The sequence below is a fragment of the Cantharellus anzutake genome (assembly GCF_015039405.1).
Source record: "Cantharellus anzutake strain C23 chromosome Unknown EI90scaffold_65, whole genome shotgun sequence".
NCBI classification, from domain to species: domain Eukaryota; kingdom Fungi; phylum Basidiomycota; class Agaricomycetes; order Cantharellales; family Hydnaceae; genus Cantharellus; species Cantharellus anzutake.
In genome coordinates, this window is record NW_024067015.1 from 14,241 (window position 1) to 31,897 (window position 17,657).

The following is a 17,657-nucleotide window of genomic DNA, read 5'->3' on the forward strand; positions in this document are numbered from 1 at the left end:
GAAGGTAAACTATGACATGCGCAAAACTTGGTAAATTTGGCCTTTAACTTGTTTCTCACTTTTGTGTTGATTTATTTACTACTCGAAACCAAAATGTCATCTGTGTCCACTTGAGCTGATTGTGATAGCACCACAACCATTACTATCGGCATTGAAATAGAATTGATATGACATCTATATATCAGGGTACCCTCTAGAATTGATTGTGCAATAGAAGTGATATATAGCGCGGCAATCGACATGGGAGGTTTGCTGATGTAGGGGATGACTGCTTTTGCTGGAAGTTTGGAAATCCTACTACGACCATGGGGGACTTTGGCATCGACACGGGGTCTCACACCAACCCGAACCAGTGGGTTTATTTAACCTATACTCTCTATGACCAACACTTACACCTCCAGACCGAGGCCGAGCCCTGACACTTCAACATTTATTAGGGTCGTTGTCACACTACTTTACTGCTTGCCTGTTGCACACAAGTCCAGATAAGTACCGTATCAACAAAATCATAAAATTATAGGAAGGATTTCAAGAACAAGACAGACAACTATCACATATTTCATCCATAAGTTCTGCTGGATCACCGCCATTCTCCTCGTCTACGCAGCAAAGTCACGGCCAGTCGTGTCGTTGAACCACTGCACAACGAGAGAGCCTGGGTGGGGAAGGGAAGGCTCAAGAGCGGCTTGATGCTCTTCGAAGTTCGCAATGAACTGCTTGCCAATCGCGATCATCGCCCTAAGCAATGGCTTGCCGACCTTGTTGCGGATGAATGAGTCGGTGGAATCGATGATGTCGCGGTAGCCGATGCGATCCGTATATTTGAGCGTGATACCACCATGGGTCAATCCATGGGAGGCAACCATGCACTCGTCATAAGTGTGGTGCTGATTGAAACCGATAATGGCGGCCAGCAAAGTGAGGCGAAACTGCTCGAGGGTGGGGTGGTTGGCATTGGCGCAGCCCTGCGGATCGATATTGCTGAGGACAATACGAGAATAGCTAAGCATATGACCGCTGGTGCCGGTGTAGATAGGACGGTGGTTCTCAACCGCACGGTTCTGCCAGTCTATGGCAGCTTCAACAGCTTGCTTGACAATGGCATTGACCTTATCAGCAAAGCTGGCGGTGCGGGGATAGGTGGCGATGTTGATGAAGAGTTCATCCAATTGAGCTTCACTCAGGCGTTGGAGCTTGCGGCGATAGTCGGCGCTGGCCGTCTCCGGGGTGAGGATGAAGTTGGCCTTGCGGCCTACGACCTGCGGATAGAAGTGCGCGAGATTAAGAGTGAGGATGGCAGGGCGGTCGGCAGCAATCCTGGGGTCCTTGACATCGCTGTCCTTGAGGTGGGCGAGATCATAATCCATGGTGACGCCTGTCCTAAGCTGTCTCCTCGCGCGCCGCTGGTATATCTCTGCGAATGGGTTCTCCTCCTTGCTGAGAGGCGTGTCAGACCAGGTGAGGCCGAGAAAGAGGGTATAGAACGCCTTCCGTCTGGTCTCATCGTTGCTTATGATTGTGATGATGCGCGGAAGGGTGAGCACGCGGAAGCCGCAGTCGCTGAGAGTGAGATTGCCGCCGAGGAAATGGCCGGCAGCACCTGGAAGACCTGCGGCAGCAGTTAATGTGATTAGAAGGATGAAGTTAGGGGGGCTTACCTGCTCTTTCAGCGGGCACGAATTCGGTCTTGATGCGACTGAGCTCGGCGACGCGAGCAGCATCCTGCGGGTCCCATTCCAATAGAGTGCAAAGACCCCTCCACTTCTTCCCGTTCACATCGAGGCGGAGGACTTCGACGAGCTTGCGCTCGATATAGTTGATCCCGAAGATGGGCATCTGCTGCGGTCCGAATTCGTCATAGCCGTAGGAGAAGGAGAACTGGTTGTTCCAGGGGAGCAGGCTGGTTTCGTCGGTGGTGTAGTAGGCCATCGCCTTGGGAGCCTTGAATTTGTGGAGGCGATCTGGACGGCGCAGATGCATCTGGATCAAGTACATGTGATACTCGAACTCGTTGTGCATGTCAGCGGCAAGCTCGAGCGAGCCATTGTAGTAGCCAACCTGACCGAGAAGACATTCGCGCAGCTTGTAGGTGTAGCGGATCTTGCGGAAGAGCAGGGCGAGGGCAGGGGGCATGGGATTGGCAGCGGCGTAGCGGGCAGCAATGTTGTCGAGGATACCCTGGCGGGTACGCGCCTTGCCGAGAGAGAGAACGTGGTCAGCGAGGTGTTCCTTCTCGATTGCCTTGCTCTGCAAGGCGTAGTCACGCTCTAACTCGACGTCTTGGAGCTCTGCGACGAGATCGGCCTCGGTACCGATGGGAGTGTCGTCACTGCCAGGGACCGCGTCGGCGACATAGAGAGCGTCAAACGTGAAGGAGTAGATCTCCTGCCAATTGGTGTAGCCAGGAATATCGCCGGCAATATGCTTGGCCCAAGCAAGGAGCTGACTGCGAAGAGGTTTGGCGGTAGCAGGCGCGACCTCAACACGGTCGATGTCGAAGCCGAACCTGAGGATCTTTGAGAGGACGTCTTCGACGGCGTCATTGAGCTGCAAGCGGCGCCAATCATCGCGCTGGTAGGAGCTGCGGACCACGATGGTGTGGCTCTGGTCAAGCGAGGTAGCCTGAGCCAGGGGGATGTTGGCAGCTAGAGAAGCCATTGCAATGCTGAACAGGAGATCACGTGATACAAATAAGTCACTTGGTAATCAAATTCGATCGCCATTTTTGTTCTCTTGCTATAAACTACAAAATCACAAACAATGTGCCAACACATGCATAGCGTGTAAGTAACGCATCTCGTTCAGACAGTTCTACAGTATAGTAATAGGGCATGTAGCTCTAAATCGCAGAGCAACATTGGCACTCCCACTCCTCTGCGTAGCAACCAATTGCGTGCAGTTCAGTCTAGGACAAACATAAAAACTATACGCGAGTTCAACGGGAGATGCATGGCTATCATTCAAAGACGAGTGTTATTCAAACAGAAGGTATACTTGGCTCATCGCCAGCGTCAAACACCCAACCAAAGCAGGCACCTAAACTCACTTACTAAGCTCAAGAAGAAAACGAAGGCCTTGGAAAGGATAGCTTGCCAGTCGCAGCAAAACATACGAGCGGGGAGGCTGGACGACTGATGCATCATGAACGTCGCGTCGATTCCAGAGCCGAGCCTCCAAGAGCGCTCGATAAGTGGGTTTGCGCATCCAGTAGTTCCGAATGGTCACGCCCAAAATCTGAGGCCTTAGGTGTTTCAGGTTCAGGATTTGGTTCGGAAGCGACGGCAAAACTAGTCCCAAGGTCTACGCTGGCACCAGAAGCTTGGATATGCGCTGAGGCACTCATGACACTGAGTTGGACTGATGATGAAAGACTGCGAGGTTCGGGAGTGACGATAACTTGGGGTTGATTTGGTGTAGGAAGGGGACTCATATGTGCTGTCTTGTTGGAGCGGTAAACCACTATAAACTGCAACTGAGCCATCCGCATTCCCGCTGACAGCTCCGGCATCGGGTAGGAACGTCGTTGATGACCACGAACAGGCATCAATCGTGGCAAATTTCAGCGACGTCGAGCGCGCCAAATGCAAAGATTTGATAGTGGGCGCCATGAGACAGAACGAATGGCGCCCCTTGGTCGAGTATGGTGCGTGTCGGTCAGCATCAGGAGCAATAATTGTCATTGATTGGTGGAACAGTGGATGCGAAACTGCGACGCATTGGGGATAAGATTGTTAGGCCCCGTCTCAGTGGAGGTAATTAACTGTTTGTCTTGAGTTTGTCATCTGCCTGATGAGTTGCATCAGGTCTTCAATCGGCGTTTGAAGAACCGTATCGGGGAACGACACACAGTCTGTTTATCAATACGTTGAAATCGTATTGGGGGTCAAGCCGGGGTTCCGACTCATCTGGGGAACCGTATAATTGGTCCCTATCAGTCATCCAGTCTTCTGGAATGGGGAAATCCAGGATGGTCGAGCAAGCCGCGCGCTCCATATTTACGATTCCGATCAATATTCGCGAGGACATTGGCTCTCTTTTCCGAAGTGCGCAATGTTTCATCGCGGATTCCATATTTGTGATGACGTTAATTTCGCCAGCGTACCCTCCTCCGGACGAGGCGTTTCGACAATATTTTGAATCACATCAGTCGAAAACCGATCATCGCCTGCAGGTAGAATATGCGATTATATTGGCCTTACTATTCGAACATGCCACCAAGCTTCTTGACGGCCCCACCTTCAATAATAATAAGAAGAAAGAGAAAACGGGAGCAGCGCTAGCACTTGAGTGGACTGATTATCTCAACAAAGGACGAACCGATGCCGAAGTTGGTAACAACAGGAAAAACTTCCTAGATTCTGTGGCGGCTGAGGCAGTGAAGGTTGGTATCTAGAGGGCTTTATTGTTGCTGCCACATGCTGATTTTCCTTGGAAAGCTTCGAGCTTCGACGCTGGATATAGCACAAGATGGCGCCCATGGTAGCCCTTTAGACCGAATGAGGGTCTCATGTTCCCGCTTTGTGGAAGCTCTCCCCGGGGAGGCGGGTGAACTCAAATGTATCGTTTATTTTGATGAAGCTCACCGACTTACCGAACCCGTCTCACCGGATCAGCAGAATGTGACGCGTACTCACTCGCCCTATCATAACCTCGGCGCAGTGCTGGCTAAGCTGACAGATTGCGCCGTTTTTTTCGTTTTTCTATCCACGAGTTCTCATCTCCAGAAACTGGCACCCTCGCCAGCCAGCCATCCATCAGCTCGTGTTGCTCAAGGTCGTCGCCTCTTCCCCCCTTTCACCGAGCTGCCGTTCGACGTGTTTGAGAACGAAGTTCTTGAATCTTTGAAACGCGATCGGAAAAACCCGAGCCTCGAAAACATGTGCCAACCCAGTATAATGGTAGGGTTTGGACGTAGTTTGTAAGTGTCTTCCACTCAATTTGCGGAAGATTCGGCTAAATTCGTAACAGATGGTATGTCCATCACAAAAACTGGGTAGAGAGGAAAGGAAGGCCTGTTATACTTTTCGCCAGAGAGAAACTGATCGCGCAAGGGGACAAGAAGAGACTGTTCCACGCTCAAGTGGCTGCGCTGGGGGTTCGCATTGGGATAACCTTCGACATGACCACTCAGGCCTCGAGAGTGATGGCTGCGGAACTCGTTGAGTCACACATGCGCGTTGTTTATGCCATTCCCCAACATCGTGAGTTCATGCATAGCGGAACGCCCTCTGAGCCGGTACTGGCCGAGGCGGCAGCATTGTACCTGAACGATGGCCATGGGATAGAGACGCGGGGTCCAGAAGTTCTAGCTCAGGCTTGTGGGAAAGGACTGCTTGCAAAAGGAGAGCGTGGAGAACTCTGCGGTCGACTTCTTGTGACCATTGCACACGATCTCGCCTTGACACAAAAGTACTCCCAAAAAGTCACTTATAATCCAAATGACGCACGTTTCCATCAACCTGTCCCTGTCCTCGAGTTTCTCCAGGCTCTATTTGCACAGCCATTCCACAAGACAATATTGGATGCCCACTCGGTGACGGCCAGAGATGGTGTGCCCACCTTGGGAAAGGCATTTGCAGAATCTTATATCTGTTTTTCCCATTTCGCTCTGGCCAAAAATACTGAAATGTTGACTGCCCAAAATCTGGCAGTGGCACTACGGCGTGGAATGGCCCTCCAAGCCAAAGATAACCAGGACTCTATCGATGCTGTCATTCCTGTCCATATGGGTCCCACAAGCACGACTATCTTGCCGGAGTTCACATCAGCCATCAACTTGCAATTCAAGAATCGCAAACGGGCTGTCGCTTGCCATGTTGATCGCTTGATCACTGTTCCGGAAATTTCCATGCCAGTAATATCGATCATTTTCGAGTTCGGATATGAGAGGGCAGCAACAGATTCACTTGTGACCATCGACACTGAGGCGACACATCTCACGACTCGCAGCTCTGTAGGCGAAATGCTCCCAGATGACCACCATTATCAAATTACCGCTTATGGTTGCACTTCCAAAACTTTTAAGGCGGTTTCACCGGATGTCGAGAACCTTTACCCGTCCATTCTCGCGGCTCAGAGTATCCTTGAGGACTTTCCTGGAGCAAAATCTAAAGAGAATTTGCAAGCCCTCGAGGACCTAAAACCGTACTTTGATGGTGTTCTAGAATCAAAGAAACGGTCAGAGGAGTGGGAGAAATTGAGGTCGGAGGGCAGAAAGCGCCCGAGATCCACGGAACCAGCCATCACACCCAGAGTCCCACGTGCAGCAGCCAAAAACCAGGTTATCGGCAAGGGTGTCTCCGGGGCGTCGGGGAGTTCAACTACCGAAGTCCAACACCCTCGAAATCGGAAGAGAGAATAGGGCCAATGGATGGTGGATGCAGAGACAGGATCATACCAGAACACCATTCCAAACGGTACTGAATCCCGTATCACTTGACGGTACGGCAGCCGCTGCGGGTGCGGCTACCGCTGCGGCTACAATCGCAGCTGCGAGCGCAGGTGCGGATGTCATTGTTGACACAGCACTGGAGGAAGGCCGTGGTGGTGTGGGTTCAGCAGAGGAAGCGCCTGGAACTGTGGCTCCCTTCTTCGAGGATCTCTCCTTTGATTTGTTAAGGAATTTTGGCACGTTGGACAGACTATAAAGATGATTGACGATGACAGACACGTTTCAACCTGGTGCACCGGCACAACCCTGGAGCCTTAAACAGGAAGTTCTTCGCATGGCCACAAGCGTCCATCCCGACGAGCCAATATAATCTCGTACTATGGAACCAGGGACGGAGTATGGCCTTGAATGGCACCTGCGATATGACCGGACAGAATGTGCACGGACTCCTGCCATGCAAAGTTCGATCGTCTCCCGATCTTCCTCTCACTAGCCCAGTGCGATGACGAAGATGCACGTAAAAATCGCGGAATTATAGCTGGGGGGGGGTCCACCCGGCGGTTTCGCTGTCTGCTTCAGAGGGAATATCGTTGATCAAAGCCATCGATCTTTGCCTGGTCTCCGAAGTCTGCGTTGTATACACTAGACATGTCACGATTCGACCAAATCCTGGCTGCTATTAATCTGGTTCCAATCCGCTCGAGCGTTCACAGGCGCGCTAATTGCTCCGTCTGACATTCACCATGTCAACCCCACTGAACGGTATATACGGCCGAAATTTAAAGAGTGGGGCGCCTCACGATCACCTAATTACACTTTAACGTTCCTGTCATGGATTGCGCCACAGATGCCATCATAAGGGCCGGAGCCGTGGCGCAAGCCCCGCCACTTACCCCACCACATGACAACCAGGAACTGACATCATCATCCTATCGACTTGGATCTTAATCGCTAGTCCTCTGACGTCGCGCGAAGGCGTGCTGCTGGTTATCTACTGTATACGTACTAATGCCCCCTCCAGCGCATTCACATCCGCCCATATCCACAAATCCATTCTCACCCACACTTACACTCTGAATACGTCTCGGACGTCCACAGGGCAACCTATCATTCAACTTCTGATACTCAAATGTGTATGATTCCCGCGTCTCTCTGATCGTGATCAGTTAGACAAATCGCTGGGGTATCCAAGGTATATTGCATTGAGCATTCCAATCCAAATAAACTACCCATCTGACGCTTGCTAATCAAGTAAAAACGACAAAAGGGGTGGTGGTAGGTAATAACACTCGACTCGCCAAGGGAAAGAAAAAACAATTCCCGTGACCCACACACCAGTGAATAAAACGAATAAAGAAATACGGACGGGTATGAATAGACGGAAGAAGGGCACCTAGGTCGAAAGTATAGAAGAGATGGTATCAAGCGGTAAGGGAAGTAAGGAAACCGCTTTAGAAAAGTCATGATGGGCGCACGAACTGGATGGATAGAGAACTCCAAGTGTAAGACGAACTCGAATATAAAGCGAGAGGTAGATCACTTTGAAACCTCGAATGTAAAACACCCAAGCCGAGGGGAAAATGATAAGAATATAGCTCAATTATCGGGGTTTTCCTCCGCGGTTGTGTTGCGGAGTGAGGGATATAGTGCAGATGCTGCACTCTGAACACGCATCCGAAGCACAAAGGACGAGCTCATTCGCTAGTAATACAGTTTGAGGGACTGTCTGATATTTCTGGGCTTAATAATACAATACTACTGTTCGTCCTTGTCGTAATGTTCATATGCTCTTGCTTCGTGGGTGCGATGTCGTGATGAAATGGGTATATGTGAGAGACTCTGGTGCGATATATCGCATAAAATCCATGCCATGATTCCACAAAAGGAAAGGAGATAAGGGGATGGGTCGAAAAGTCAAAGATATCCCATCGAAAATCGATAGAATGCGACGTAGTAGTCAAGGTCCTTGAAGGCAGCAAATCGCAGGAGTATGATAGACGTCGTTACGAGATCCCCCTTCTAGAAATGAAGTAACTTGGATGGAGGAGACATTAAAGGCGAACCAGGTGTCAACTTCGGCGACCGCAACCCCACCGGATTCGAGCTAGGTACCGTGGAAGATGCAGTGGAAGTTGATGACGATGACGGAGAGGAAGAACCGCCCTGCTTTAGATTGGAAAGTCGTTTCTTCGCGTGGAAAACACCCAGGTGAACTCGCACGGAGAACAGATCCCACCGTTTCCGTGCAGACTCGGCACAGCTTGGCCTAAAACCAAAAGTAGATGGTTAGAATTCAACGAGAATATCACGTAAACTAGGACAAACAATTCAAGAAATGATAACTTACGTCTGCTGTGCCTGCTGTTCAACGTCACTCCCAAACTCATCGCGTTCTCCTCCTTCCACTTCCTCATCGAGATCCTCAGCGGAGGCAAGGACCCAAGAGGAAAGAGGTTCTGCCGGACGAGAGGGATCGATTGATGTCCGCCTATGATGACTAAATAATGAAGATCGTCTCCGACCGGTATTGCTTTGAGCCTTGGCAGTAGTAGCCGGTGGATGGGATAAATGGTGATGGCCTAATATAGTCTCCTCTTCTTCTTCATCTTCGTCATGGAAAGTAGTAGTGAAAGGAGAAGAGGGATCAGGGGGTAAATAAGTGGGCAATGCGGCATTCCTGATTCTGGGCGAAGCTGTGGCCCCATACATCCATGGACCGGGGCCATGCAAACTGGGGGTAGAAGCGGACATGAAGGAGGAAGAAGCTGGGGAAGATGTGGATGTGGATGATGTGTAGCGCGAGTATATAGGAGGTGTCATAGGACGAGAATGGGAGAAGGAAGGAGAATACAGAGAGGACCGTTCTGAGTCGAACGATGTCCTTGATGAAATCCAAGATGCATTATCGATACGGTCCTTGTCCCGTTCATCCTCCTCGTCATCGAGATCATTCTGACCCGATGTTGATGGTCTAGGGATAGGAGTGGGATAAGTAGGAGCTCTCCGATGTCGAAACGAGGGAGGAGAAGAATGGATGGACTTGTTAAAAGTGGAAGTGGAGGATTTACGAGGAGAGGTAGTGGAAGATGAGATGGTATACGGGAAATCAGTATGCGTATACACGGTTGCAGCCATTGCTGTGCAGCTGGGAGAGGCCAGAAGCCTGATATGCGAGGCGAAAGGTGAGTGAGGGAGCACGGCGGTGAAATCGCGCATATATATATATAACTCACTGAGGGGTATATCACTCAAAGTATGAATAAAATCTGCGACCGGGTATGTAAGGATGACTCGGACGGAGCGATCGCTGACGAGTACTTTCGCTAACGCGGCTCCTCCCGCTACTAGATTGTTTAGGGTGAGGGGACGCGGGGGAACAGTAAGCGAGCGAGTTCAAGTAGTCGCACCGCAAATGACACGCGGGTGATGAACAAGCGCAATGGTATGGCGAGTGCGGTGCAGAGTGTTATTCCAACACAGAGTAAGCTGTGAAGGTGGGGTTGCCGGCTGTGACAACTTGGATTCCAGAACTCGAGTGAGCAAGCTGGAGGGGAAGGAGGGGACAAGTTAGGTGGAGGGAAAAAACCAACCCCTCCGCCATCGTTCACATGGTGTTTAAGTAAGTAAAAGTGGACCTAAGTGGATGGAGTTGTTTTGATGGAAAACAAACACGCTTGGGAATGTTTACCTCCACTCACGGAAGTAAATTGAATGCATAAATCACCGCCATCATCAAAATGAAATAATTGAGTAGTGCCACTCATGCCCGCTCAATATCAAGCCGTTATTTCAATTGTCCCCTAAATAGGGCAAGTGGCCGCAACACAGGGTCATCAATTCACGTGCATGGTGTAAATCCATCCTCTCGGCCGTAACTCTGCCCTGCCCAGTACTGTAGTGTAGTACTGCTAGTTGCACTACAGTATAGTACTTGGCGCAGATTCACGAGTCCCGCTCATTCCCTATATCATGTCACCGGACATAGCACCCGATTACACCCACTCATTGCTCAACCCCGCGTGCTCGCCCACGATATATAGATAGGAGATAGGAAGCTCAATTTTCATGCTTGATCTCTTAGCGAACCCAAGAGTCTGCTTTGATTGCCCCCATGACTGAGACCCGGCGGGCACATTTACCTCCCTTAATTTAGATGAGCCGGGTAAACAGTTGCGCTTCACTCTATTTCCTAGTACACCCGACCACCTCGCACGGGCGCGGCACAAAGCAACTCACCAACGGGGACGACCCTCCCTCGTCTTACCACCCACACGTGCCCACACAGTGAAATTACTCCCTTCACCCAGACCGTTTCTATACCACCCCCGCCTTGGACGTAAACTTCAATATTTCCCATCGATCGGCCCCCGATATCACGTAGCACACATCGTGTCAATCGTTTCCCCCCCCCCCTCCCGAACCTGCACACCTCGAAGTTCGGGTCATCAGTCTTGCAATATACCACGTCATTAATTACAAGCCATCGGATTCCTAAATTCGATCAGATTTCTTAATGCCTCTCGCAGCTAGAATCGACAGTGATGCACAAAGATGCGCGCGCGTGATACCTCCACGATGGTGGTTTATACTCGAATGAATCCCTAGACTCTGACCCCCTCGCATCAACTCGCTTCTTTCTTGCCCCGACCCCATGACGATAGTAGTGTCCAGTGATGCTACCATAGCTACCTTGCGCGAAAAACTTAATCCTGGGCTACCAACATGTGCACCTTGGTGCCCAGACATGTGGACTTTTCAACGTGTCAAGGCGAGCCCGATCATTAGTGTGTTTTGACGTGTTCTGGGTTTTGAATTCAATTGATTCTCCAGCTTGAAAGTCAATCGTCCGTTCAATCTCCTCTGAGAAATCCATCTTTCGTGAATATTGAGGGAGTAAAGTGAATTTCCTTGCTGGGTTGATACTGGATAAACACCTCATTATCCGACGATCCCCAAATGATCAATCAAGTGCCGAGTTCTATGTAACGAGATCGGCACTGATCGACACCTCCCAACCAACCTCAACCGCTGAATGCAATTTTTTTTTTCGCCGTCAGTGCTGCGATACCTACGTGCCTGAATGAACATAATAGTACATATTCGCGCGTCATTAAGGTGGCTGTGCGATATCATGACAGGAACATAAATCCTTTTTTCCCTTTGCTTGAATCATCATTGATCGTGATGGCCCATGCACATCCACCTGGATTCACTCTGACTTGATGATGACTGATGGATTGAACCATGTGCTATCCCGTGCATTGGCACTCGTACCTTAAAAAAATCTTTCAAATTCGCTAGTCGCTTGGCAAGCATAATGAATCCCCGCTGGTATAAAACCCTAAGCGAAGCTAGTTTGATTGGCCAACGAAAAAGCTCATTTCATCCACTCCATGACAGTCAGTATACTGATTCAACCCGCAACCGCAACCACACACAATTCTATGTGTGCACGGCCACGCCGCCCTTACCCGCGTAGCCACGCAACACCCTTGGCTGGCCATCTCGAGCAGATAGGCTTTCACTTGCCGCCATACCCCGTAAGTAACGCCGCGCTTACTTTCCTCATACGTATCGCATATCACCCATGCTGCTAGAAAGATCTCACAAGCGCTTGATTCCATACGGGGCCACAGACCCGCGCGCAGCATTTAGCTCAATTGCAGACGCTCCCACTCCATCACTGGGATTGAAAAAATCCCCCGCACGCACGCTCGGCCAATCAAGCTCGCGCTTCGGCTACACACGAATGATACAGTTTGGGTCATGGGAGTGTCCAACTTTTTTCAATCTTGGATTGCGTGTACGTGTGGATGTGCTCGCGTGCAACCATACATAACATGCTTCACTGAGCGCCCACGGGTGTAACTGAGTATGTACCCTCATCTGTTGTAAAACCGCCTCGCTAAACTGGAATCAAAATCGGCGTGTTTTCTACCAGACACACAGCCTACGCTAATAAGTCCAGTCTGTACACTATCGAACAAATCGCCGACTAGTCACACAGCAACGTTCATCCGATCCTGGTGATCCGGATCCTTAGCATCCACCAACCATGAACCATCCTTCAGCTTTCCTTTTATATGCATACCGCGCACCCGAATATCTCCTACCATTTAGCGCTCGCCTGCGCATCCGCCCACGAATGATTCCTCCGGGCTTCACATACGGTCATCGCATTTCCGAAAGCAAGGACACCAGCCTCTAAAGGAAACCCGTACCCAACTCGATTCAATCCTGTGCACGGAGATCTTCCATGATGCGCGTGTGTGTTTGGGCGCGTGTAGAGATCCGTCCACTGTATTACCCGCGTATTTCGTACACGTTCCATACGTTCCATACATGTATACTGATCCTTTCATCTCCGATGTCCCGTCTAAAGTTTGGCGTCCGCATCACTTGGCAATTGGATGAACCGCCCAGGTACGTGGCGAACAAAGTTTACCCCTTAAACTTTATATATTTACTCCCCAGTCATCAGAATACCGATTCATTACATAACAAACTCGTGCTCAATTCTTCCCCTGATCTCACATCATTCTTTTTCCAAGGCCTAAAAGCACACGGTGCCGCTGTTGAAATAACCACCTCAGCCTAACAGGGCGTATAGTGTAATGGCTGTGCACACTGAGTTCGCGATCCAGAAGACTGGAGTTCGATTCCCAGTATGTCCAACTTTTAGGTTTCCCTAAAAGACCACGTGCAAATTCCAACAGCCGCGTCCACAAGCGCCCGAACCACCTATTCCTTGAGCCTCTGGGCTTCTCGTCCGCGCAGTTTAGCATAGCAACGGCGCAAGATCATATGCATGAGGTGTAGAGATTCAGCTAACCGGCACCTACCAACTGTTCACCATCGTGCAAGCGATCCATAGCTCTCCAAGCACGTAAGCACGTACACGTTACAGGGGATTCACCTTTCTGAATGGTCATTATGGCCGATGCCCGCAACTGTGATAACTAAAGCTCCTGCACGGTGACGCTTGCTCGAACCGCGTGCTCACAACCAGATTCTAATGAACCTTACCAATTGCGTGATGGCAATTAATAATAAGAATCGGCGCTACACGTACCTGCAAGCCTCCAATTCTGACACACACACACACACACACACCAATACCACATTCAAGACCGATCGGCTTGCAGGGCACAGGGCCGTACAGGCTTCCACTTCCATTCCCACCAATGTCCAGTGGAGCAGGGCCAGGATGGCACCTTGGCCCATAGAATCAATGTACTAATGGACCTACCCAGACAGCGAAAAATTATTATGCCTTCCACTTCGCGAAGATTCACACCAGTACTGAGAAACGTTCGCCGCATCCCCCATGTCGTCGTGCATGAGTTAAAACAATCATGTGCGACTTGCAATATCCACGCCCATAACGAGTGGTGGAATGGGGTATACTCCGCACGCCAGCATTGTTCATAATCTGTGAGAAAATGAATACAGAATAAGAGGGAAGCCAAACAAATAAAACTTCGAGGTGGTGAGCTCGGCCGCTTCTAGGTGGTAGATCTGGGGTGAGTGTCCGAGAGAAGCTCCGTAGAATACAGGTGGTGGTGAAGGAGCGAATTAAAATTCGTCTCACCCCATAATAATGAGGCAAGGAGAACTAACCAGCGCACAAACATGAAAATGGGCGCGCGGGTTAAATGGCGGCACCAAGCTAATTTACTGTCATACTGCTCGCCGCATATCAGGCTTTTCAACCAACATGGAGCCGAGAACAAGATTAGAATCGGAACCCGTGGGGAAACCCGTTTCATAGGGCACTTGGGTTGTTGAAATGTTTCCCAAGGGGTCCGGTGAAGGCCGCTCAAAGGACATCTGCAAGTGAGAGGGAGACTTGAAGCGTGGCGGCCCCGAGCTCGGAGTTGGGAATCCGCCAATACGTGTACGCCCAAGCGATCAGCCAAATTTCAAATGAGGCTTAAACTAAAGAACGTCGAGACGAAGAATTGAGACTCTCGCGAGGCATACGAAGCGTCAAACTCACCAGACTGAGGTTTACAGGGAGTAGAACAACGAGAAGAAGCAGATTCCGCGTGACACGATAGAATGTATCGAGGGAACAGAATCTTGGATGAGCGGCGAGCATGTACAGAGTCTGATGGTAGGGATGACCGCACTAAGGGTTGCGAGGTTTTACCGGGTCGAAGGTGCCCTCAGATTTACGTAAACTCCCTGTATCATATCAGTTAATACTAGGTCCTGACGTCGATCAGGACCAAACGACATGGTCATTGCGCGGCGCTAGCAGACTGTCCTCTGAGCCTCAGCCGTGCGATGATCGATGACAATTAATAGGGAGAAAGGACATGGAACAGCATGGCATTTTCTATTGAGGGCGGGGATATATACCAACTTCAAACTAGAAGCGAACAAGCCGCATGATGTACAACTCTCAGCAGTGGCATGGTGAGGTTGAACCGAGGCATGAAATCGGTTCCCCAAACCCCCCACCAGGGGATTCAGCGCATCAGGATGCATCGCAGGAAGACGTAAATATTGGCGTGATAATTCTCCAGTCCTCAAGCGAGAACAACAGGCCGGCCGAGCATAAGGTAGCCATCAAACCTTTGAGGACGTACGAAGCCCAATAACCAAGCTCCGGTAGCGCCAGTACACACTATGCTTAGTCCCATCCGAAGTGTCCATTTCATAACAGGGTGGTGTACATCGGTTCACCCGATTCCGGTACGCTGTAAGTTCGAATATAGGGAAATCCATTTTTGGAGTGAAATACGCCGCAACTCAGGCCAGCTTTACTTCCCACGATCATGTTTTCAATTCACTAACTCCACTTCGGGATCACGCGTTATTGACTGCGAGCAACATGAGATCACACCACTATTCTATCTTTCCCCGATGCCAAAGCGACCTAGACTCGATGATGCATCAGAGGATGCTTTGGAGGAAGAAGTCCTCGATGCCATTTCCAACAATCAGTCCGCAGCAGTAGCCATCCTTAGTTTGACAAGAAAATACAATTTCGACCTGACTGCTTTGATAGCCAGGTTAGACGGTGAGTTGTGCAACTGAAAGACATAGTCTCAAGTGCTCACATGAAACTCTCAGAACAATCGATCAACCTTAGCTTCTCGAACGTGAATTACGGTCAGATGGCACCTAACGTCCATCTGGACCCCTCCAAGGAGCTGGCAGACGCGCCGTCCTTCGAACTTTACCGGTCGCGGATCCCCACGACTCTCTTTCGGGACATTATTGCTGACATTAACAAAATGTTTTTTCATTATGGCCTATGCATGCTCATGCGAACGAGGACGCCAGATCAAGATTCCTTTCACCGGTGATAGAGTAGTAGCCCCGTACCTAAACGGCCGCTGATGATACCATAGATCTTTGATTGCCTCGTGCCACTTTTCGGATTACACATACGCAACACGCCGGATGCGCTGCTAGAAGGAAGATGGGCGACCAAAGGGAGAGTCGAATACCAATTTATCATCTTTGGCAGTATTATTTCCATCCTTTTCGTCGAGTCCAAGGGGACTCCTACTGAGCGCTTCAACGCGATCGCACAGCTGATTGCCGAATGTGACGGTGAATCTTTCTTCGACGCCGACGGAAAAGCCATCTGATCGTCGCTGCAGCTGGCGATTTTGTTAATCAGCATAACAAATTACAGGTCCCTATCTATGGCATCTTGTATGACGGGGATGCATTCGAATTCTTCATGTTCTCTCGCAACACCGAATCTCCCGGTCAATCTTCATTCTTCTGTGGCTTACTCAAAACCCCGGTTGGGTCGAAAGACAGAATGTCATTGGAAGCACTTGATGGGAGAGCTAGTGCCCTATGTTTCATGAGGGACCTTCGTCTCATTTGCGAAATCATCTTTGATCTTCTCCTCAAGTCATATATCGAATGTTTGACACTGCACTACAATATTTCATCAAAATCGGGATCGAAGCGGTCCAGCTTGGACGGTTGGGATGCAGCCATCAAGAACGCCAAGGGGACTCTTGACATGTGTCGGCAAGCAGATCAACATCGCGCAGCAAGCGAGTGGGAAGCATGCAGAGCGAAAGTGGAGAGTGCCATGCAGATGCTAGAGGCAAGGTGAGTGTAAAAATCCCCCCCTGATGCTTCAGCTCACTCGGTTTTAGTGTAATTGCGGTACCAAGAGTCAGGCTGAATAACGTTCTCGATGAGTTCACGAAGTATGAAGCGATGGTCAAACAGTTTTAGAAGTACTTTACCTTGTTTGCAAGGTCACCTTCACATCTACAATTCGTGACTATTTTACTTTCCCATCCTTGTATGAAATTTCGAGCTACCGGTTTAAAATACACTTAGGTGGCGATGGGTAACGCTGAAGATACAGGAAGCAGCGACAGACGAGCAACAAAACCAAGTTACAAAGGCCAGGAAGGAGCTGAAAAGTGAAACAGACCAAAAGGGCCTAGCGCCGAAGACGGGATTATATCCGGACGCGAGGCAAAGAAATTGCGCGAGCACAAGTGGCACGGAGGCCGAAGCATCCAGCGGAACGCGCGCGAGAGAGAAAGATAAGACAGCGTACCAAAACAAGTTTAGGATGATTTAATCAGCTTTGGGAATAGCTTATATGATCATAAGAGAAACTGAACATATACGAATGGTCAGCATGTGAATTAAGAGCCAACAGCACGCGAGGTCAGAGCGCTTCGCAGGCATGCATGGGTCTAGCTTAGCGCTCATATTCCCTCGCGTCCGCCGCACACTTAATCCCATGCCTCCATTAAATCCCATTTACATAACCGATCGGTGAGCGTACAATTAGTAATACACAGAACAACAGAATGTCAGAAGAATGGGGTTGGGCGTAAAATGAGAAGAGCGACGAGCAACATGATCGCGGTGGGCATTGGGGGTGGGGTCTGGATATGATAGATTTGTACGTGAGTATAAGTGCAAGCATAAGTGGTGGCTTATTGCAGACGACACAAAAGCTGAGACGCTCTACCTGCCCTGCAAGACTTACCAGGCAAAAGGCGGTGAGGGGCAAGGCCTCCATTTGAGCACAGGGTGATTATAGAGCCCAAGCGGAAAATGTGTTTCAAATAAGGGGCACCACGCTAACCCTCAATGCCATAGAAAAGCGAAATGCAATCCAAATCGCATGCTGCTGCCGTGGCTGATCGCGTAAAACAAGAACATAAAACGAATCGACGGAACCTAACTTCATGCAGCAAATCTTAAATACAAGTGCGACCGTTGTGACGTCGTGCATGGAAATGACCGTCTGAGAGAGGCAGGA

At 49.9% G+C, this 17,657-nt stretch overlaps 4 protein-coding genes and 1 non-coding gene across 5 annotated transcripts; 3 read left to right on the top strand and 2 right to left on the bottom strand.

The window, feature by feature from the left end:
• Positions 1-414: 414 nt before the first annotated feature.
• EI90DRAFT_3076686 (uncharacterized protein) lies at positions 415-2,684 on the bottom strand. The gene is made up of 2 exons (XM_039061671.1): positions 1,659-2,684; positions 415-1,609 (listed from the first exon to the last, which is right to left on the bottom strand). Exons 1-2 carry the CDS (start codon positions 2,656-2,658, stop codon positions 600-602), a joined length of 2,010 nt encoding a protein of 669 aa, XP_038911134.1. The 5' UTR covers positions 2,659-2,684; the 3' UTR covers positions 415-599.
• Positions 2,685-3,438: 754 nt separating this feature from the next.
• Positions 3,439-6,517, top strand: EI90DRAFT_2378785 (uncharacterized protein). The gene is made up of 7 exons (XM_039052951.1): positions 3,439-3,451; positions 3,516-3,643; positions 3,696-3,752; positions 3,804-4,043; positions 4,098-4,381; positions 4,437-4,918; positions 4,969-6,517. Exons 2-7 carry the CDS (start codon positions 3,607-3,609, stop codon positions 6,359-6,361), a joined length of 2,493 nt encoding a protein of 830 aa, XP_038911135.1. The 5' UTR covers positions 3,439-3,451; positions 3,516-3,606; the 3' UTR covers positions 6,362-6,517.
• Positions 6,518-8,410: 1,893 nt separating this feature from the next.
• Positions 8,411-9,526, bottom strand: EI90DRAFT_3019823 (uncharacterized protein; the record flags this gene model as incomplete). Its single annotated transcript, XM_039057412.1, has 2 exons — positions 8,411-8,657; positions 8,739-9,526. 2 exons carry the CDS (start codon positions 9,524-9,526, stop codon positions 8,411-8,413), a joined length of 1,035 nt encoding a protein of 344 aa, XP_038911136.1.
• A 3,465-nt stretch (positions 9,527-12,991) lies between these two features.
• On the top strand, positions 12,992-13,065 carry EI90DRAFT_t214. The gene has a single exon. It is a non-coding gene; the product is annotated as a tRNA-Ala (tRNA).
• Positions 13,066-15,262: 2,197 nt separating this feature from the next.
• Positions 15,263-16,606, top strand: EI90DRAFT_3130311 (uncharacterized protein; the record flags this gene model as incomplete). The annotated part of the gene is made up of 6 exons (XM_039064292.1): positions 15,263-15,419; positions 15,473-15,638; positions 15,686-15,704; positions 15,754-15,958; positions 16,009-16,477; positions 16,525-16,606. 6 exons carry the CDS (start codon positions 15,263-15,265, stop codon positions 16,604-16,606), a joined length of 1,098 nt encoding a protein of 365 aa, XP_038911137.1.
• Positions 16,607-17,657: the final 1,051 nt, after the last annotated feature.

What these genes read in the sequence shown, in the direction of transcription:
- EI90DRAFT_3076686 (XM_039061671.1), bottom strand. Translation starts at nt 2,658, where the DNA reads ATGGCTTCTCTAGCTGCCAACATCCCCCTGGCTCAGGCTACCTCGCTT. An exon ending in CGTGCCCGCTGAAAGAGCAG is followed by an intron (nt 1,610 to 1,658) that starts GTAAGCCCCCCT and finishes CTGCTGCCGCAG; the next exon opens with GTCTTCCAGGTGCTGCCGGC.
- EI90DRAFT_2378785 (XM_039052951.1), top strand. Translation starts at nt 3,607, where the DNA reads ATGAGACAGAACGAATGGCGCCCCTTGGTCGAGTATG. An exon ending in CATTGGCTCTCTTTTCCGAA is followed by an intron (nt 4,044 to 4,097) that starts GTGCGCAATGTT and finishes TAATTTCGCCAG; the next exon opens with CGTACCCTCCTCCGGACGAG. An exon ending in GTAGGGTTTGGACGTAGTTT is followed by an intron (nt 4,919 to 4,968) that starts GTAAGTGTCTTC and finishes AATTCGTAACAG; the next exon opens with ATGGTATGTCCATCACAAAA.